General features: G+C 34.5%; 2 protein-coding genes and 1 pseudogene across 2 annotated transcripts in view; 1 reads left to right on the forward strand and 2 right to left on the reverse strand.

The window, feature by feature from the left end:
* Positions 1 to 23,094, forward strand: part of LOC118050395 (E3 ubiquitin-protein ligase RMA1H1) — an 89,514-nt gene that overhangs the window by 28,433 nt on the left and 37,987 nt on the right. The window lies entirely within an intron of this gene.
* LOC118050420 (uncharacterized) lies at positions 1,175 to 14,063 on the reverse strand (annotated as a pseudogene).
* LOC118050351 (uncharacterized) lies at positions 17,051 to 20,387 on the reverse strand. The gene is made up of 4 exons (XM_035060675.2): positions 18,406 to 20,387; positions 17,967 to 18,230; positions 17,534 to 17,653; positions 17,051 to 17,442 (listed from the first exon to the last, which is right to left on the reverse strand). The coding sequence occupies exons 1-4, from the start codon at positions 19,510 to 19,512 to the stop codon at positions 17,392 to 17,394; spliced, it is 1,542 nt and encodes a 513-aa protein (XP_034916566.1). The 5' UTR covers positions 19,513 to 20,387; the 3' UTR covers positions 17,051 to 17,391.

The following is a 23,094-nucleotide window of genomic DNA, read 5'->3' on the forward strand; positions in this document are numbered from 1 at the left end:
TTCTTGGCATTTTATTAATGTGGTCCCTGTATTATTTTATTTTTATTTAGTTGGTCCCTTTACTTAAAAACATTTCTACTGTGTACTGTACTCTCTAACTAATTCCTGCGTATTTTACGGCTAATTCTTATCAACTAGCCCGACATGATCTAGTTACATGTCTGGGTTTTTTTTTTTTTTTTACATGTTATTAACAGTGAATTTAAATGGAAATTTGAAGAAGAAAAATCACACCAAGAAACTTTCTTTAAGAGAAGGGACAATTAATTAATAATAATAATAAAGTTTTTCCAGGTGAAAGAGTCATTAGGCGGAGGTTAAGACTAAGAAGATATTAAACATTGTGTTTTTATCTATAATTGAGTGCATTTTAAAATGTATTTGGTATACATCAAATTAATTTTATTTTAATGTTTTTTTTATATATAATTTTGATGTAATTATATTAAAAATAAAAAAAATAAAAAAAATTATAATATATTTTTAAATAAAAATTATTTTTAAAAAATACTACACATCATAATACCAAACATATTAAATTGAAGTATCCCTACCTCCTACTTTGGCATAGATATGTACATGGAGTTATTGAATCCCACTTGGTTCGTGGTCAATTTGATGACCTATAGTCTAATTTAGTTAAAGTTTTATTTTGAATAAGATAATGTTTTATTTTAAATCATTTTGAATATTAATCTAGTTAAAATTTAAATGATTTAATAGATTAATTTGATCAAAATCAAGTGAAACCTGACCAAATTAATTTCAAGATATAAAAAAAAACTAGAAACAAAATCGTTTTAGATAAAATATTGACTTGATTATTCATGGATTAAATTAGTTAAATTTAATAACATTATAATACAAAGTTATTACACCTGGTTGGACTAGGTCTCTGGTCAACAAATCACTAAATTGACCAATCAACTTAAACCGGGTTTAATATATCATGAATCCATCCATATCATGGGTGGATATCAAAACTATTGATTTTTATTACCATAATATATATTACAAGTTCCCATTTCTATCACAGTACTAGTCCAGCGCTTGAGCAAACATATGCATAGAAAATAAACGAAGAAAATGTTTCAAAGAGAGAACCATATTATTCATTGTCAATGCTATTCTACTCCTCTTTGAACCGTACTCTTCATTTGCCAGAGTAATGGACTCAAGCACCTGCAGAATGCAGCAGTACAGAATTAGAAATATTCATTAATAATCTTAATTTCTTCGGGAGTTACACTATAATAATAGAAACTTACCTTCGCGTAGTGAAACGTTAACGTTTTCCTGCTGTCCACGGATCCTGGTTCCAGAAAGGATGTCCCTAATTCGATGCAATTCGGCCACAACATTGCTCATATCCATCCTCTCTCGTGGCATCTCTACAGAACAAGCAACTCCTATCTTGATAATTGAAATCAGACAATCCAGGATTTTTCCAGTTTCAATAGGGTTCATCCTATGAGAGGAATAGATACTACTTTCCACATCTTCTCGGAGAAGTATTGGTTCCACAACCTCCGAAACTCGGCCATGCAATGCCATTTCAGCATAATTGTGAAGGTTCAGCCCATCTTTAAACATGCCGTCTGTAGGTCTTTTTCCTGTAAACATCTCCAGCAACAAGATGCCAAAGCTGTACACATCCCCGTAAGTTGACACATCGCTGCCCACACCATACTCTGCAAAATTCATATGAACAGACGCAAATAGTTGTTTACGGCCTTAGCTTAGATCATAGACTGAGACAATAGAACTAGACACTAATGAAAATACTTCTAATCGCACCTGGTGCTGCATAGCCGATGGTGCCTTTCAAACCAACGGAGCTGGTCTGTCCCGAAGATAATTGATGGGAAACTTCTGGACGGAGCCTTGCTAATCCGAAGTCCCCAACACAAGCAGTCATTTCAGCATTTAAAAGAACATTGCTGGGCTTCAAATCACAATGGACAATAGGTCGTTAAATGACAGATCCACACTCTCTAACAACTTTAAGTCTCCCAAAAACCTGGGAATTTGGCCACTAAAGTTGTTGTAAGAGAGATCAAGAACTTTAACGGCTCTCAAAGAACTCAGAGATATTCAGGAACGGACCCTTTGAAAAAATTACCCTTCAAACTCAAAAGCTCTAAACTCGCGCGACTACCAAGACTATGGGGAATCTCAGTACCGGATAACCTATTTTTAGAAACATCTAGCTCACCAAGATGCACCAGATTACCCACTTCCAAGGGAAGAGAACCTGTCAGATGATTTTCAGATAGGTTTAAGGAAAATGTTCCTGAAGGGATACTTGGTAATTCTCGGGGTAAGGGACCGCTCAAATTATTATTAGAGAGACCCAACTCCAACAAGTTTTGGCAATTTCCATGATTCGATGGGATACTTCCATGTAAATTGTTGAGTTCTAAATGAGCAGCAATTAACGACGTCATATTGCCTACATAGGTGATGGGATACTGCCTGAGATTTTATTTTGATCTAGATATAAATAACCTAAATTTTGTAATTTACCAACAGAACTTGGTATCATGCTGCTCAATTGAATTGGCTCCAAGCCCAAAGCAACCAGGCTGATGAGATTTCCAATCCCATCTGGAATTGATCCACGTATTTGGTTTCTCCCAAATCCCATCTTCCTTAATTTTTTGGAGAAGTTGCCAAGTGTTTCAGGAAGTACCCCTCCTAAATGGTTGTCAGCTATCTCAAAAATTTCCAAAACGGTGTTGTTTTCCAGGCGATAGAGAAAATCAGGTCATCGTCCTGGGGCCACTCCCAAGATCATTGTAACCAATTGACAGATGCCGCAAGTAAGGCAAGCTTCCTAGGGTGGGTACTTTCCCAGTGAAGAAGTTGTCTGAGAGTTCAACATTACAGAGATTTGAGGCCTTAGAGATTGTCATGGGAATTAGTCCACTGAAGTATTTTTTTTTTTGCCTGTTATATTTCTTCCCCTTGTGAATTTTGCCAAAAGTTACTCTAATTAGAATCACTTCTTCGTTTTTTTTATTTTTTCTTAAAAATAAAAAAAATTATATTATTCATAAATAGCATTAATTTTCTAATTAAATTATATCATGATTCAAAAATCACATTAAATCTTGCTTCTATTGGACAATTATGCGATCCAGGTATATTATTTAGTCATCTTTTCCTCTTTTTTTTGTTGTGTGCAGGGTCTGCAGTTTAAATAGCTGATTAGAACAAGCCGTAGAAAGGGGGGACTATATATTTTGGATGAGTTAAAAGTGACAGTTGTTTCTTTAGAGTTTTTTTGTTGTACTTGTTTTGTTTTTCATGCTCATGAAAAACGCAACAAGTTGTCCTCTCAATTTGCTATTTATGTCACTCTTGGTTATGATGAAGGTAAAAAGAAGTATCATTATTTTGATCCAATAACTCATAAACTTTATGTGTCTCGTCATGTTATCTCTTTTGAGGATATACCTTTCTTTTTTATTCTATTCGCTACTCATAGCTTGACTAGATCTGATCTTATTTGTATAAATCATTTTTCTAAGGATTCTAATAATTTATCATCTCGAGTTCCTAGTACTTCAAATTCTCATTCTTATGTTCTTACCCTCATTACCTTTACATTCTACTCAACCAATTCGTATCGACCATTCTGCAAGTATTGCCACTTTACTCTCTAGTACATCTAAAGCTCCCTTTTCTTCTGTGGTCACTCAAGCTGTCTAAGATTGTGGATCCACCTCTACGTCAATCCATATGCATTTGTAAGTCCACAAAGTTACTAGATTTTTTCTATTATTGTTATTCTTCATCTTTTACTTCATTTTTAGCTTGTGTTCATTGTCTCTCTAAACCCTCTTTCTATAAAAAGAAAATTATTGATCATCTTTGGTAGTAAGTTATAGATGAGGAACTTTTAGCTTTGTATAAGATGGATACTTGAGATTTGGTTCTTCTACCTCCTGGTAAGATTGTAATTGGTTATCGTTGAGTATATAAGATCAAGACTAATTCTGATAGATCTATTGAGCGATACAAAGTTAGGTTGATTGCAAAAGAAAACTCTCAACAGTATATTATGGATTATGAGGAGACATTTCCTCCTGTTGCAAAAATAATTAATATTCATACTTTTATTGCAGTAGCTTTGGTTCGTTAGTGGCATGTCTCTTAATTTGATGTTAAAAATACTTTCTTGAATGGAGATCTTTAAGAAGAAGTTTATATGGTGCCCTCTCCTAGTGTTTCACATGACTATAGGTATGTTTGCAAGCTTAAGAAAGCTTTATATGGTTTTAAACAACCACCTCATACTTGGTTTGAGAAATTTTCTATTGTAATCTCTTCCTTTGAATTTGTTCCTAGTACTCATGATTCTGCTCTTTTTGTTAAGTGCACTGATGCAGGTCATATCATTCTATCTTTATATATTGATGACATAAATATTATTGGTGATAATATTAATGGTATTTCAGTTTTGAAGACAGAGTTAACTAGAAGTTTGAAATGAAGGATTTAGGTTTTTTTATGATATTTCTTGGGTATTGAGGGAGCCTACTCACCCAGATGTTATCTTCTTTCTCAATAAAAAAATGTTGCAGATATTCTTGAGCGGGCTAGATTTACTGATAATAAAATTATAGATACTCCTATTGAGGTTAACATAAAGTATTCTTCTTCTAATGGTTTGCTTTTTTTAGATCCTACTTTATACCATACTATTATTGAAAACTTGATATATCTCACTATTACTCATCCAAATATTGTCCATGTTGTTCATGTTGTTAGTCAACTTGTTACTTCTCCTACTACTATTCATTAGGCAATTGCTCTTTGTATTTTTAGAAATCTTAAGGGTACAATCTTTCAGAGTCTTTTACTTCCATCAATCCACCTTTTTCCTTAGAGCTACATGCATACTCTAATGCTAATCAGTGATCCCATAGATCGCATGCAAGTCTGTTACTGGTTTCTATATCTTTTTTAGTGATTCTCTTATTTCTTGGAAGAGTAAGAAACAATCTATTATCTCTCAATCTTCAACCGAAGCAGAATATCGTGTTATGACATCTACTACAAAAAAAAATTATTTGGTTACATTGATTACTTGCAGATATATGAGTTTCTCTTTCTCATACCACTCTTATGTATTGTAACAACCAATCTATTCATATTACTCATAACTTATTTTTTCATAAATGAACTAAGCACATTAAAATCGATTGTTATCTTATTTATCATTATTTCAAGCATGACACCATTAATTTGTCTTTTGTTTCTTTTTTGACACGATGCAACAGATTTCCTTACCAAATCGCATTCTATTTTCCACTTTCGTTTTCTAGTTGGCAAACCCTTGATTCTTGTATCTGCTGCATCGTAAGTTTGAGATGAGATATTAAGAGATATAGGATTATTTTGTTATATTTTTTATTAAGGGTAAAATAGTTTTTATATTTTCTTTTCAGTTTCCTTTGTTAAGCCTATATATAATTTCTGTGTTTAAGTTAAATTTATTTATTTTAATTGCATTATATTGTATTAATGAAACCCTAACTTTCTCCTTTTTTTTTTGTATTTCTCTTTATTTATTTGGATTTTTTAACAATATACAACTCTTTGTAGTAGGAAAATTTCCTATTTTGGTTTTCTTTTGAAAATGAAAACCTTTCGATCATCAAAAAATAAAGAAAAAGATGTTTGAGACTAGTCTACTGTATTTAATTGGATCAAATATATATGTCATTGTTTTTTGCAAAAGTGATGAATTTAAAGGTTTTGTAGAGGAAGCTTGGACAATCCAGTGATAAAACTCTTTTGCAGCTGCTTTTCCTGTTAGGAATTGCTGCTTTATTTGCTTCAGTACTTTTCTTGTTTACTTATCTAAATAGTTTTTCTTAGCATTCATCTTATTCTCAACAGAGCCTGTTCATGGTTTCATGTCTTCGTGTGGCATAAGATTTCCTGTTTGTTCTAAATCTGCTGCTTACCTCCATTCTTTAGTCTTATAATTGCGTAGTTATTGTCTAAATTTTCATTCAGTAAGATAAATCATGTTAGAAGTTCTGTACCTAAAACCTTGGTTATATTCCTTGATGTACTTAATCAGACAGATTTTCAACATGAAATCGGACAACCTTAAGTAATGCTTAGGTGAAGATACAAAAAAAGAAAAAGAATTCAACAATAGCTCTCTCAGTTCATAACTGGCAAATATAGCTTGACTGTTTCCGTCGTAGATTGTATTCTATAGAGACAAATATCAACACAACACAACATAAGCAATGCTATTGTTGAGCAGACAAATTGATTCAGTTGATGGCAGGACTAGGTCCAGATGGTGGCAGTGGTGCACCTTTTGGAAGCTTTGCGCCAAGGGTTCTAACGCCTGCCTCATAACCGTCGGTTTGGAATCCTGAAAGCTTCCTCCGATGCAGCGGCCGAGCCTGAGAACCTCCCATGAGTGCACAAACCAGAGATAGAGCAACTAGGAAGCATATGAAATTCATGCAGCTGTTTGAGCACCTCATTTTATGTATGCCTAATGTTTGACAGGACAAAGTTTATATATAGCCCTTCAGAAAATTGGCCAGGTTTTGCTTGCATGAATTAAATGTGGGCGGCTTTCAACAAGGATTTGGGTACAGAAATTATTTGTTTATTCAATGAACTAGCCGATAAAGTATCTGTCCGCACATTTCTAAATCCAAAAGGTGCCCAAATGCATCCCCTTTTTTTTTTATGACAAAACGTTCTCAACTTCTGTCCATATGTAACTCAGAAGCATCAACACCAACTAACATCAAGCAGAAGTCAACCTTTATTAATCTTATTTCACCCTGGAGCAAAATCACTTCAGAATTAAACAATTTACATTTACCTATAAAACAAAGTATATCCTTAAATATTTGGTATCATATATAGTGGACAAACATAACTTCAAAGGCTTGTGGCACCACGTTGGATTGATAGTTAACACATTCAAGAATGTCAACTACTAGGAAATATATATTCGTAAACGAAGTCAAACTACACTTGCTTCTTGCCAGCGAGCTTGGGTAAAATTCTAGAGGCTTCATGTGCTGGAAACCATCATTCTGTCTTGATTGAGTTGAAAACTTTCAAACTATACCTGTCTCTTGCTGGCTTGGATTGGGTTTGAGAATTTTCTCTCTTCAGTTTCTGAAAATAGACAAGACTTGTCATCACTTTTGTAGCTTGTTTTTGTTTCGTTTTCATGTTATTCATGATATCTTCAATCTAGCTTCTTGACATGATTTTCATGTTCTTCTAGTCTGTTGCTTAATTCCTCTTTGTATCTTTTGGAGTGCCGAAACTGCTGGCTTGTTGAAGGGCTGGTCTTGTTTCTTCCTTACTAATATTAAATTTTCATTCCTTGTAAATGGATCAAAAAACATTGAGACAATTCAAGTATTATGTACCTCAAATTATTCATTGTCAAATAATCATCTCAACTCAATAACTTAAATATTTAGGTAAGCTTCCAAAATATTAGATGATATCTGAAGATATAATTTATATTATTCTCAAACACACACCCCAAATGAAAGTCTTTTGGACTTGAAACTTGCACAGATTCATATTACGTTGTGTTTAATTTTTATCAAATAAATAGAAATTGTGAGATTCGAACTCATGGCCATTTAGTCATCAAAACTTTAATACCATGTCAAAGAAATATCTAAACTCAATAACTTAAGTTTTTAGTTGAGGTTCCAAGATATAATTTATATTATTCTCCAACATTCATGCCCACTTAAATGTTAATCCTTTGATGCACTTATTCAGAAGCAGATTTTCAGAACAAAATCCTGCATATACAAAGCTCAACTACTTACTTCGTAATCATTATATCTCAGGAAGAACACCAAGCTGTCTGCTAATTCACATGAGTTTAAAGGCACACAAGTCACAACGCGCTTAATCCTTATAATTAATGACACTGCAACGTCCAAATAGGACTGTCCATGAATTGAGCTCTTAAATCAATTTGTCAGGCTCTATTAAGCAACGGCACTGCTTAACAGATATGATCAGTTGATGCGAGGGCTGGGTCCAGATGGTGGTAATAGAGCACCTTTCGGTAAGCATTGCGTCGAGGCTAAAGCTCGCATCATCTCAGTTTTCTGTGTGGAATCCTGAAATCTTCCTCCGAGGCAGCTGCCGAGCCTCAAAACTATGCATAAGAGCACAAACCCTAGCTATAACAAAGAGGAAGTATATGAAATTCTTGCACCTGTTTAAGCACCCCATTTTTTGAATACCTCCAGTTTGACAAACAGGTTATCTATAGCAGCAATGCAGCAAATGACCAGGTTTTAATTTCCACGCAGGAAATGCTGGTCAGCTTGTCATCTGGCTTTACGTTCTTCTCTGAAGCAAAGAACTGTGTCTCCTCGTTTTTAATGCTAACAAGCATTCCCTTCTGTCCATAACTAAGAAGCATTACCATCTAATATTAAGAAGTCAACCTAATTTTATATCGCTATTGGAAAAAAGTCACTTATGAATTTAAATCAATTATAATTTATTAAAGAACGTATGACTTTTAATCTTCCATATCATATCAGGGTGGCAAGGCCTGGCCTTTTCAAGTTGGCGTCTCTTGGCATTTATATAAACTCTCCACAGCCGATCCAAATGGAGAGTACACTATCATTTACTCACGCAAGTAAAAGCATAAAACCTGTAAATTCATACACTATTTTGTATTACTAATTAATTTTAATAAAAAAAAAATAAAATTCAAATAAAAATATTAAGATTTGAATTTATAACAGTTTAGTAATTAAAATTAATATCATATTAAAAAACTATCTCAATTCAAAATATAAATTTGAGTTCAAACACTAAAAAAATAATTTATATTATTTTCTAAAACTTTACTGAAATCAGGCAACACAATTAAAGTAGACATAAAAATCTTTTTCTCCATGGATGTTCTCTTTCAAAACAACTAGGAGAAATATTGTTTTTTAAATGAGTAATGGGTCTGCTAGGAACTATTCCATTAACTATATAACATTCAGCTTTGATCTTTAGCAGCTGAGTTTTGCAGCTTTCAGTGGCTTCTCTATTCTCTTTGCTTGACTAGTTTCATATTGAGAAACTTGAAGTTATGTTGGGTTTTTTTTTGCATTTTGCTTTCATATTGTTGTGATAGTTTCATGTTGTTTGCTTGTAGTTTTAGTTACAAAACTTCAGCCAATTGATAGTTTTATGCTGTTTGCTTGTAGCTAGCAGTGCTAATCTTGTTCCGTTCATTTTGTATTGATTTTTTTTTTTCAGATCAGGGAGAGAGAGTGATCAGTATGGCTGAAGTTTTGTAACTAAAACTAATCATACCTACTTAATTGTTAATTCCCTGCTAGCTGTTCTTGACTAAACTGATAAATGTTGGTGGGAGTAACCACTGGTGGTGGCTTTGAAACACTCAGAGGGGATAAAACACACTGTTTTATTATAAAAATCCGAAGCTTACAAATAATTAACAAAAGCAATACACGCCCTCTAACTCTCTTTTTCTCTTTCTAGTGTTTCTCTTAATTCTCTCCACACACATTAACAGAAGCTGGGCACTCTATTTATACACGAAATCAAAACAAGAATTTTCAACCTTCAAGTGTTAAGGCGGCTGTAGAGGCTGGTGGCTGGTCGGTTGGTGGCAGCTGGTGGCTGGCTGGGCGGTGGTTGCCTTCCTTGACCTTCTAGATTGAGTTTAGATTCAACAAATCTCCCCTTTAAACTCAATCGAGGGATGTCATGCCAAGCATGAATACTTCTCCCTTCAATGCCTTCTCTCTGCTTATAGCCTTTATCCACGAATTTGGCTTTCGTCTTGTAGACCCATTTGACACCTATTGCTTTCTTCTTTTCTGGTGGATAAGTCAGCTTCCAGGTATCTTTCTTCTCAATGGCATGTATTTCTTCATCCATTGCTTTAATCCTTTTCTCTTCTGTGATAGCTTTATTTAAGCTTAATGGGTCCCTATCTGCATGGAAACAAAACAAAGTTGTATCTTCCATGACTTGAGTGGCATCGTACAGCTCTTCAAGATTTCTCATCCTTCTTGGTGCTTCTGATGAGGATGCTAATGGTGGTGTTGATGATGATGCTCCTGGTGTGTTCCTCCTGTTGAATACAGGGAATCTTTTTCAAAGATAACATCTCTACTCGTAATCACCTTCTTCGTGATGGGATTATACAGCTTGTATCCCATCCTTCTTTCACCATATCCGACAAAGATGCATTTCTCGCTTTTATCATCGAGCTTTCTCCTTCTTGCATCTGGGATCTTTGCATATGCCACACAACCAAAGACTCGTAGATGAGTAACACTTGGTTTGTGACCACTCCATGCTTCTTCTGGAATGACTCCTTGCAAACTTCTGGTGGGGCAGCGATTCAGTAGATACACTGCACATGATACAGCTTCAGCCCAGTATTGCTTGGGCAACTTCTTTGCTTTGAGCAGACTTCTTGCCATGTCAAGAATCGTGTGATTCTTCCTTTCGGCTACACCGTTCAGCTGTGGTGTATAAGCTGGTGTTGTCTGATGTCTGATGCCTTGTTGTGTACAACAGGCTTCAAAGTCATTTGCTGTATATTCTCCACCTTGATCAGATCTTACGGTTCTGATCGTGTAACCAGTTTGCTTCTCCACAATTGCTTTAAAATCTTTAAAACAATTGAATACTTCTGACTTCCTCTTCAGAAAGTATATCCACATTTTTGTACTGAAATCATCAATAAAAGTGAGGAAGTACCTATTTTGTCCAGTCGACATAGGCGTAATTAGGCCACACACATCTGTGTGCACTAACTCCAGTGGCCTCTTTGCTCTCTTGTTGACTTCTTTAGCAAAACTGGATCTGTGATGTTTGCTGAGGACACAACTCTCACAGACTTCATCTGGATGATCAATGTGAGGCAAACCTTTGACCATCTTCTTGCTTGCTAGCATCTTCAGACTTGTGAAATTCAGATGTCCAAGCCTCAGGTGCCAAAGTCATTCTTCACTATTGGTGATGGCACTCAAACACCTTGCTGCATCATACTGGATGTTCAAAGGAAACATCCTATTCTTGGACATTTTCACATAGGCCATTAATCTTCAATTGTTGTCTCTAATTGCCAGATGACAATTCTTCGAGTAAAAAGTATAGCCTCTTTCCAAAAGTTGACCTAAGCTGATTAGGTTCTGCTTTATGGCTGGGACATAATAGACATCGGCGATGTAGCTGGAATCGCCATTCTTCAACTTGATTGGGATGTTGCCTTTACCTTTGAATGGAACCTTTGTGGTATCTCCAAAAGTAACTAGACCTTGTTTGGTCTCATCTAGATTACTAAATAACTCTCGATAGCCGCACATGTGATTGCTGGCTCCAGTATCTAGATACCATATGTCCTCTTGCTTCTCACCAAGTCCTTGTTGGACAAGCAATGCAGCTGCTCCTGTGTCATCTTTTGCTGCAAAGTTGGCATGCTCATGTATCTCTAACAGAGCTTTCCTTCGGCATTCAGTGCTATAGTGCCCAAATTGATTTCAACTATAACATTGGATATTCCTCTTGTCACGGTTATTGTAACCGCCTCCTCTTCCTTTGGGAGTGAATGTTTGTTGTCCTCGGCCTCCTCTGGTGGTGTTTCTACCACCTCTTCCTCTGAAGCTTGTATTCCAAGATCCTCTTCCTTGGAATCTCTGAAATCCTCCTCTGGATTGTTGACTTCCTGCTTGAGTGGTATATCCACCACTTGTTGAAGTCTCCCCTTGCTCATATCTGTCCTTGAGAGACAGCTTTGCTTGTAAGGCATGCTCAATTGCCTTATCTCCATTTCGCTTTACAATCTTCTACTCATGAGCTTACAAAGAACTCATAAGCTCATCAACCGTCAACTTGTCCACTTCTTTGGACTCTTCAATTGCGACAACAACAAAATCAAATTTTGGATCTAGGGATCTCAAAATTTTCTCAGTAATTCAAGAATCGATGAGGGCTTCTCCATTTCTTCTCATCTGATTTACTATCACCATAATCCTTGTGTGATAATCAGAAATAGACTCCAAGGACTTCATTTGCAATAACTCAAATTCACCTCGTAAGGATTGAAGACGAATCTTCTTGATTCTATCAGCACCTTTGTATTTCTGTTGGAGAGCCTCCCATATATCTTTTGATGTTTCAACGGAAGCTATTATCTCGAATGTATCTTCATCAAGACCTTGATAGATGATGGTCTTTGCTTTGTTGTCTTTCTTTCTGTTGACTTTGAGGGCTTGCTTCTGTGCCTCTTGTAAAACATCTTCTGCTTCTTTGGACTCTGGTTCATTATAACCAGTTTATACAATATCCAAACACTCTTGTGAACCAAGGAATGCCTTCAATCTGATGCACCAACTATCATAGTTGTCTTTGGTCAGCTTCGGGATGAGTGTATGTGTACCTTCTGTAGTCATTTTGCTCTTTGAATGACTATATCACCTTTTTGGGAGCCGAATTTGGCCAAACGGACACTGTAGATCGATCCGGAATGGTCCAAATAGTCGGAAACCGATCTGACTTTGAAGAAATCGGGTCATAAAATGGGTGAACCGGTCAAAAAACCAATTTTGTACGGCGGGCGGTTCGCTGGGTTGAATCGGGAATATTCTGTGGAATATTCGGGGAATATTCTGGGAAATATTCTCTCAGCTCGGCTGAGGCTGGAACGCGGCTCGGCTAGAACTCGGCGTAAGAGGCTCGACGCGGCTCAAATATGGCGCGCGTGGAATGCACTCGTCTTTAACCTCTGTCGCGCGTGGGTTGCGCGTGGTCAACAGGGCAGAATCTTCGGGCTGATTCTTGCGACAGTGAGTTCGTCTTGATGAGCTCTACACTGTGGAATGATCAAAACTTGTTTTGGACAACTTTGAAAATTCGGATATACCCCAAAACACTTCTGTTTTCTGACGAACGGGGCTCTAATACCAATTGTTGGTGGGAGAAACCACTAGTGGTGGCTTTGAAACACTCAGAGGGGATAAAACACAAAGTTTTATTACAAAATCCGAAGCTTACAATTAATTAACAAAAGCTTAACAAATACACGCCCTCTCTCTCTCTCTTTCTAGTGTTGCTCTCAATTCTCTCCACACACATTAACAGAAGCTGGAAACTCTATTTATACACGAAATCAAAACAAGAATTTTCAACCTTCAAGTGTGAAGGCGGCTGGCGGCTGTGGAGGCTGGTGGCTGGCGGCTGCGGCTGGTGGCTGGTCGGTTGGTGGCAGCTGGTGGCTGGCTGGGCGGTGGTTGCCTTCCTTGACCTTCTAGATTGAGTTTAGATTCAACAATAAAAAATGTGACACACAACAATTGATTACTTCTTAACCATCATGTCTTAGGAAGACCACCACACCATCTAATGTTGACACACAACCCATCGCACCTAATACCTTTGATGCTTCTGTCACTGTAACCAAGTAGGACGAAGGTTGTCCATTTGAGCTCCAAATTGATCTCTAGCTTCTATAAAGAAGAACACTAAAGCAGTGGAGTATAATAGCAGCCCACTTGGATAGTTAGAATTAAAAGAAATGTGTGGCCAAAGGCAGAAGCGGTATGAGAAATAAAAATAACGAATCTATATATAGTATGTTTGCATAAATCCTCTGTGAGTGTAGACAGTAGTACTATAAACTACACAACAAAGAATATAGCAAGCCTCTCTTAGTTCATCACTACCTAGTATAACTTAACCTCTCTTAGTAAACATCCTATTCATCATGCATGAGAATCCGCAGGGACTTTAGCAAATGCCATCATCGAACGTCTAAAACTGAATCAGTTGATGATAGGGCTAGGTCCTGAAGGTGGCAGGGGTGCACCTTTTGGTAACATCGCCGCAAGGTTCCTAAGAGTTGCCTCATGTGATGAATTCTGAGCTTGGAATCCTGAAACGTTCAGGTGCAGCAGCGACCTAGCCTGAGAGCTTCCGGTAAGTGTCAAAACCTGCGCAAGAACAGCTAGAAAGCATATGAAATTCTTGCACCTCTTTGAGCACGCCATTTCTTGTGTGCCTAATGCTTGACAAGACAAGGGTTATATATAGGAAAGAAATTATGCTTGTCAACTGGGATTTGGTACAGGTAATGTTTTTTCGAATAACTTGCCGGCAAAATGGTCTTGCTGTACATTCTTTTCCGCCGAATGGTAATCCGAGAAGATTTTCTTTCACTAAAATGTGGATTCCGATGGGGCCGGCTGGTCATTTTGTCAAGAGACTAATTGTAATGGGATATGATTAAGTATTCTAAGCATATAGATTAATATTAGTGATAAGATTTTTTATTTTTTTTATTTTTTTATTTTACTTGTACAGGTAGAGTGTCACATCTACATGAACGTAAAACCATTGACTTTAAATTGTATATTGGGATAAAGTGGGTATAATAAGTTTTGAGTTGACTTGTTTTTATTCTTCAACTTGCACAATTGCTTCAAGATACAAATTCAAGGCACAAGAACGATAGAAGACGAGCTGCATTTGGACTCAAACACAAGGATTCCTAAAAAAAACTTATTTTATTTCTTAAACAATAATATGAACAGATTGATGAGGGGATAATTCATTTTTTTTAAAATAACTAAATCATCTTTAAAAACAAGAATTATTTAACAAGAGCCTAGGGTCTTTTTCCACAACATTGAGAGGTTTTTTTTTTTACATCCTATTTTTTTTTAGTAATAATCAAATTGACTTAAGGGAAATTTGATTTTTTAATAAATATAAAATATTATTTAAAAACAAAAAGTTTTTGACATATGCAATGTAGACACCAACATGTGGAATGTCCCCACACGCTATTTGGACGACATGTGAATATATAATTGGTTGTCAAATAGTGGCTTCTATAATGGCGCACGAATTGTCTTGGTAGTCTGTTCATGGCTTACATATTTTTGGTTTGATGCTAACAACTTTTTTTTTTTATCTCCTCCTCAATTTACATGCATGGATCTATAAATTTTCAAATAAACCTTTTAATTTGTTTTTTCTTCAGATTTGGTCCCTCTTATTTTTATTACTATTTGTTTTATTTGAAATAATTTATAACAAAGAAACTCTTCAATAATTCTTTTATCTGTTAGATTTGGTTCTTATTTTTTTATTACTATTTGTTTTGTTTTAAATTCTTTTGTTAATTAGATTTGTTTTTCAATTTCATCACTTAACATTTGATTTATTTTATTTCTATACCAAATTTAATCATTATTTTTTTTATTGCTATTTATTTTGTTTTAGATCTTTTTTTTTGTTGAAACTTTCTTTCTTCAATTTTATCTCTCACCATTTTGTTAATTGAGAATTTGGTTTTATAATATTTTTTTTAGTTTTTCTTTTGTGGGGTAATCCCGACTTCAAGACCTAGGTCACGGGTTTAAAAAGTTACTCTGGATTGACTTGGGTAATTTTTAAGTCACTTTTTATGGGTTTTTTTTTTATTATTTATTTTCACCTTTCAATATTAGGTTTGTTAGAGATTAGGTTTTGTTATTTCTTTCTTTTCTTTTTATGATGTTATTTCAATCTTTATGCTAGGTCATGGGTTAACTTGTATTGATTCATGTTAATTTTTTTTGTTAGATTATCTTCTATTATTGCCTTTTTTATCATATCAATAATTAAATTAACTAAGTTTATTAGATCCAATCAAGTCAATGACCAACTCTTAAATTTTTCTTATTTTTTAAAAACATTACTATCACTTAAACATCTTTTTTCTACATTAGAAGATGTTTAGTCTAGCTCATAATATATCATGAACCATTAACCTAGTATAATAAATATGAAAAATGGTTTATATACCAAATTTAACCCCTTGTGCACGTACCACCATCTCCAAGCATGTCTATGATATTGGTATCTCAACACTTGAAATGCTATATAAGACTTGGATCGTGAGTCATTTGATGCTTTGTAAGTTCAAATTATTATATTATAACTTAATTTAATTCAAATCTATTATTTTTATTAAAGACAATGTTATCTCAATTTAACTTAAAATAGTTATATTTTTTTATATAAAAAAATATAACTATTACAATGTTATTTTAATTTTTTAAAATTCTTTAAAGTTAACCCCAATTAAGTTTCATTTGGATTTAACCAAGTTAACTAAATCACAAATTAATTTGCTAAATCATCTAAAGTTAACCAAGACAATATCCAAAACAAGTCTAAAAAAACTCATTCTAAATTATCGAGTCACCAAATCAGCTCTGCTAAACCAAAGCAGGTTCAACAAAATCTATATCCAAAATCAATGTTGTCCAAAATATATAAATGAATAAAAAAAACAAAGCCCAAAAGGTCACTAGGTCGGCGGGCGACCAGCCAAGCCAAGCCAAGCCAACTTCAATAACCATGGCTCAGACTAATTTAACCTGCTGCTCAGACTTCGATACTTTGAACTAATTGCATAACATCAACTCTTCATGAGATATAGGTAGAGGTCGTAGTTTCTTGAGGCACATGGTCGAAGACTTTTCATTTTTTGATGGAATGGTCAGACCTGATAACAAAGTGACATCACCTAAAAAAAATTTCCTGGTCCAGGACGGGACTCCATGTGACAAAAGGCCTGGTTAATTAGGATATCACTCGACAAACTTAAGGCAGATTATTATTGTTAATGGCAGTCCAGATACTTAAATACGTAGCCAGCAGGAACAAAAGAGAACAAAAAAAAAAAATACACAAATTATGTTCATCAATCCAAGAGCGATATGATTTCCAACAAGCATATGATTCAGAGCCTTGTCATCAAGCGGCACCAAACTTCAAAACTCCATGCAATGACAAACAAACAGACATCTCTAGCCTCCGCACAAGAGCAAGTACGTGCTAACAGCTAATAGAAGAACCGTCCATTATTAGCCTCAAGCCAGCCAGAAATAAAGGCTAACCATCAAAATTCAAGATGTGATGACGCTATACAATTCTTCATTCAAGAACAGACTGGCACAAAGAAAAAGGATGCTTAAAATTGATCGACAGCGTAATAAATTCAGCAATTTAAATTTAAATTCACGATTGGCTACCATACCAATTCATTTACACACAGAGCAGAAATGTCAGCCATGCACAAACATGTATGTATTCATCCTGTTAGACAACAGGTCAACGCATTGTTTTATGAGACAGCTATGCACAAAAGTAAATGAACTAATAAAACCTATTTCTGCTACCTGAAGAGTTTATTTGTGGTTTTGAAAGGATCATAGCAGTTACCTTTACAACAGGTTATAGACCTTTGTTAAGAGTAAAATCTACATCCTACAACTGAAACTAAAGTCAATCGAAAGGTTCGGCTACTCAAACTAGTGCCCTGCTCTACTCTTCAGGTCTATAGAAATGCAGCAACTTCAGTGGCACCACCTTTTCCTAAAAAAATAAGAACATGGAGAATAAGGTTCAGTATTACAATTCCAATTCATCACAATAAAAGTTGCAAGCACAGAATAGAATAGAATACCTGAACTGGTTCTCCAGATTGTGAAGGGAAATGAAAACCTGTTGAGCAATTCTCCAAGATCTCTGGATTTTTCATCCATCCTCTATGTCCCTCACTCACTTTGATCTTGTACTTGAACATCTGAAACAGGGAAGAATATCATGATATTATAATTGAGAGCACTTGAGAATTTCTCACTGCTTTAACTTCCCAAAGGATTTTCAGTAAAAAAAAACCTTTTTATTGAGGGAAAACCAATCACAACCTTAAAGTTAAAAGCCAGTTAATCTTTCCTTCAAATTCACTCTGTAAAGACTAAACAAGCATTTGACAATAGAATTGTTTATTTAACTGGAGAGAAAATTCTGTAATTCGATATTACTGGCAAAGTGCAAGGAAAAAACAATAAAATAAAAAACAACACAATGGCATGGACAAATGACAGAAACCATACTTCTGAAAGAGGAGTAAGTGGCTTCTCAAACTCATCTCCCTCAATGTTCACACCGGTGCCTTGGCAGTCTGGACAGAACACAGAAACAATTGGGTTTGGCAAAACATTCACTGTTCCATCCTTTCCTGTTGCATTTGATTTGGTTCCATTCTTTTTCCTAGATCTTCGTCCCCCTTTGGTACTGACTGTCTGATTTCGAACAATTTCAAACTCACAGTAGAGTATCCAGTGTATAAGGCAAGAAGTGTGAAACACATGAAATGCCTGCAAAAAAAAAAATATTTTTTTTCAAAAGATACTAAACTAATTCTTAATGTTTCACCTCAAACCAAATCAATAAAAACAAATTAGTATATGCCCCAACAAGTATCACAATGCATTTAGAGTACTAGATAAAACATGATCTTTGAGAAATGACAGGTGAGGAAGAGAATGTTACCCCATACACATTTCTGCTACTGCAAGCAAGTTTTCCAGTCTTCCTGTTCCAAAGCGTTGCTACATCTTTCTCAGGAAGCATCTTTTGCTGACAGATATCACACATTTTTTCTGCTGCTATGCGCTGTTGCTTTCTTACCTCTCTCCTTACTGTCTTGCTTGATATAAATCTGGTGTGAATAAGCTGATCATCATATCGATCCAGCACCAAATTAGAAGAGGCACAAGTTGTCTTTGAAGATTCTTCCTCGCATAAACCATACTGATTAGTCAAAGATCTACTAACATCCTCTGGCTCAGAAACAGATCTCTTCCTTTTCCAATTACCCCCCTGATCATTTTCTGTCAGTGCTGGAGCACTAGAAGAGAGCAATAGCTTCACATCATCAAACAATCCGCTCTTTCCCAATTCATAATCATAAGCAAAAGTTACAACACCAAAGTCATGATCTAAAACCTTGATCTTATCCTCATCATTAGAACTCTCTTTCCCCAGCCATTCACACCATATTCTACTAATCTCATTTGAACCATCCTTCTTCTCATACATCCTGGCAGCAATCTGTCCAGAACCCACATGCCTTGCTTTCAAATCAGAAACTTCTTCTTTAAGGCGCACACTTGGAATCACCAGATCAGAACCCTCATCACTACCACTTAAATTCTCATCAACAACCGTATCACAACCAGGTTTAAGATTTTCAACATATTTAACAATTGCAAGATTATCACTGTTCTCTTCGAACTTCAATAACCTACTACTCTCTTTACCATCCTTGATTGCCAACTGTTCCTCATTCCCACTCGAAGCATCAAAGAAATGAATCCCGTCACTAAAGGGCCATGGGTTCGGTTTCAAAAGAGTAGCTTTCGCAGCAGATAACCTCTCGGTATGAAGATTACCCCTCAAGTGATCAAGCAAAATGGTATCACTATAGCACGGGGAAAGACACAAAGTACAAAAGAATATGAACCGCTTGCCATCCTCGCGAAGCTCCAAATAAGGGTGTCCTCGTGCTCTCACTCTACTAAGCGTAGTTCTTGCTAACTGTTCCCTTAAACTACTTGCAGTTGTCTTCGGGAACCCAACTTCACGATTTCCAGCCATTACCACAATTTTCCCGCCAAAAGTCAAAATTCAAATCAGCGAACTTCGAAAGGCCAAAATACCCTTACCAAGCCTTCAAATCTCACACGGTTCTTGACGTACTTCCTCCATTTATTTGAAGCAGAAAACTCCGAAAAGCCCAAAGTACCCCTATCGAGACTCCAAATTTCTACAAGAACCTTCAGAGTTCTTGCTATTTTTCATTCAGTCCCTTAACGCATAGAGAGGTCTAAATGACCGAAATACCCCCAGAAAACTTCAAATTTACGCAGAACCTTTTGAAACCCTAAATTTCAATGAATCTTGAGATTTTACCAAATCGACATTAGAATTAGCCAAATTCGCACAATAGCCCTAACAAATCTTCACTTCAAACCCTCAAATCACAGAAAAGACAAAAAAGATAGAAAGAACTGGAAAAGAAAAACGAGCAAATAACGGCAGAAAACTATAACGTTTTAGTAACCACTAACTGTACATATTCGTTGTTGAGGGAGCGTGAAACGTATAGGAAAAGAAACCGTTTGAGACCGTCGAGTCCGTACAGCAATTGAAATCGAAACGGTGCGGGCCATTGAAAGAAGAAGATTTGCATGCGAGCGTGAATCCTCCATTGACAGCATCTTCATTTGCGAGATTTTGCAGTTATTTTAGAGAATTTTTGGATTCACAGGCTGTTTGGATGTAGAGAAGATGAAGGAAAGTGAGGGAAAATGAGAGGAAAGAGGACACGAGGGGGTGTTTGATGGAGAGGAGAGGTTCTTATGGCGAGGAAGAAATTTTATTGGCTGATGGATGTGTAGCTTAGTTTTTAAGATAATTTATATTTTGATTGATTGAAGGGTTGTGTGTGGGGTCTGGTAGATTCGGATTTTGGGTTTTTGATGCCTAGATAACGTGGGGAGGGATGGATTGGGTGTTTTCTGTATTAAAGGCATTTTGGTAAATCACTAATATTAAAAATAAAAATAAAAATAAAAATATTATTTTAATATATTTTTAAATAAAATATATTTTAAAACACAAACTTTTACCAAATTTCTACGGTTACCTAAGAAGTTGCCGACTGTCTGGCTAGATGTACTGTCTGCGTGGGAATATTTTGGAGTTAATTAAATTTAGTCCCTGTGGTTTAATAAAACTTATTAATTAGTTTTTATAGTTTGAAAAAACACTATAAATTTAATCCCTATATTCTTAATTCTTTTATAACTGAATTATGTTTTTGTCCTATTCATGTTATTTTAATTTATTTAGTTTAGAAAATAAAATGTTTTTTTTTAAGATACTACTAAATTAAACATTAACAGTACTGATGAAGAGACTAATTAATAATTTTTTAAACTAGAGAAATTTATAATTTACTCCATATTTTGTTAAAGAGTTTTTCTATACTTATCATGGTTTTCTAACTCATGATGGCTAAGTTGACAAGTCTATAAATTACATATAATGCTAGAAAAAATATTTTTTATTTGTATAAAATTATAGGTTTTGTTTTTTAAAATATTTTTAATTATTTCGGGATAATTCTACTTAATACAAAAGAAAATATTAATGAATTTTGGAGGAATAGCTAGACACAATAATAAGAGTTATAATTTTATGCAATTTTAAATCACTCAGTTCATTTATCTATTTTTTAATTATTATATATTATTTGGAGATTGAAAGAAATGAATTCTTCTTTTGGACTAAAAAAAGATCTTCCTTCCTTCTTCTTGATATGTATATGATATTTTATTGAAAATTAATGAATTTAATTTTAATAATTGTAATTACAATCAATTTGAGTATACTTTAATTATAAATTCATGATCAGGCTTAACTCTTTCAGAGTCATATAATAAAACTCTATTTTTTCTTAATCAAAACTTATTACAAATAATAAAACAAATTACTATATTTAACTGATTAATCCAAAAACTAAATCAGGTGGTTTTTTTATATTTTCTTTTCTTCTTCATTATGCCTTTCTTTTTAAAAAAGTTAGTGACTATACTTGCCTTTTCTCTTTTTTTTCTTTTTTTCCTTTTGCCTCTCTTTTCAAAAAGGTTAGTGATCAAATTAGCATTTGGTGAGGAAAGTGTCAAAGAATCAATTCAATTTAAAAGTTTAAGTTGTTAGGTGATGTTTTTAAAATATGATTTATATTATTCTTTAACACATTTTTAATTGAAAATCTTTTGGACTTGAAACTTGCACAAACTCATATTACATCATGCTTAATTTTTTTATCAAATAAATAGAAAAAATGATATTCAAACTCATGACTACTTAATTATCAAGACTCTGATATCATGTCAAAAAATCATCTTAACTCAATAGCTTAAATTGTTAGGTTAAAGTTCTAAGATATAATTTTATTATTCTCTAACACAACCTCTTAAGTAAAAATTCTTTAGGCTTGAAACTTATACAGATCCATATTACCTTATGTTTATTTTTTTATCAAATAAACGAGAATGATGCACTGCTACTATGTTAAAGAACCAATTTAACCTTAAAATTTAAGTTGTTAGGTGAGATTCAAAGATATAATTTATATTATTCTCTAATAAAGAGAACATTTATTATACGAGTTTTATCGCTTATAATTCTCAATTTATATGTAATTGTGCAATCAATTAAGAATCTTGAGTTGACCAGATCTTTCTCGTAATTTGGGGATTGTATTTGGTGTGCCCAAGATATATATATATATATATATATATATATATATATATATATATATATATATAATATATATATATATATATATATATATATATATATATATATATATATATGCTGGAAGTTAGGAACCGGAAATGATTGCAATGAAATGGAAGTTAAATGTTAAATATGAATATGAGAAAAAAAACAACTGAGTTTAATAAACTTTTTTAGTTTGGCTCGTTCAGTCTATATAGAGTGTGTCCTAAGAGGCTAATACCAACTTATGCCAAGTCCATTCATTGGCAATTGGTTCTTCACACTTGCATTCAGGGGCAGGGAATTAACAAATCATGATAATTATTTATACTGTTAAAGTGATATTAATTAGGCCATAAATTCTAGGACTTCCAAACCAATACAAACTTTATGGCTGGAGCTACAAGAACACAATAGCTAGAATGGCTTTGGTACAATGATTCCCTAGTAGAGAAACAAAAAATGTAATTTTTTTTTTGAAAGAAGTGAATCAAAAATGTTTAATCATATTCACTGATTTTCTCTAACCTTAATAATTTTAACTCTACCAACGTACTCCTGGTAATATTCTCCAGTAATGAACTTCTATTCCCGAACTCAAGCTTCTAAAAAATTCCCAAAAGCATGATTTGTCCTTTAAAAAAGAGGAAAAAGAATAGCAAAAGTGTGACCTTAGATTGGCATACAATAGGATCCTATGCATGAAATTGACAGGTGGCCAAGTGCTTAGACAGGTAGGCTAGGAGATAATTATACATAAAGCTTAACTTTTATTATGAACTCATAAATCTCAAACAATTTCCTTCTCTGCCATGAATCCTCAGCTTCATCCACACACTTAAAAATCCAGGGATTTCCTCATTAGAAGATCCAACATTAACCATGAAA

The sequence above is a fragment of the Populus alba genome, chromosome 13 (assembly GCF_005239225.2).
Source record: "Populus alba chromosome 13, ASM523922v2, whole genome shotgun sequence".
NCBI lineage: Eukaryota > Viridiplantae > Streptophyta > Magnoliopsida > Malpighiales > Salicaceae > Populus > Populus alba.

Coding starts and splice junctions, on each gene's coding strand:
- LOC118050351 (XM_035060675.2), bottom strand. CDS start 19,512: ATGGCTGGAAATCGTGAAGTTGGGTTCCCGAAGACAACTGCAAGTAGT. Junction 18,231..18,405: donor GTAGCAGAAATGTGTATGGG/GTAACATTCTCT, acceptor TTTTTTTTGCAG/GCATTTCATGTGTTTCACAC. Junction 17,443..17,533: donor AATCTGGAGAACCAGTTCAG/GTATTCTATTCT, acceptor TTATTTTTTTAG/GAAAAGGTGGTGCCACTGAA.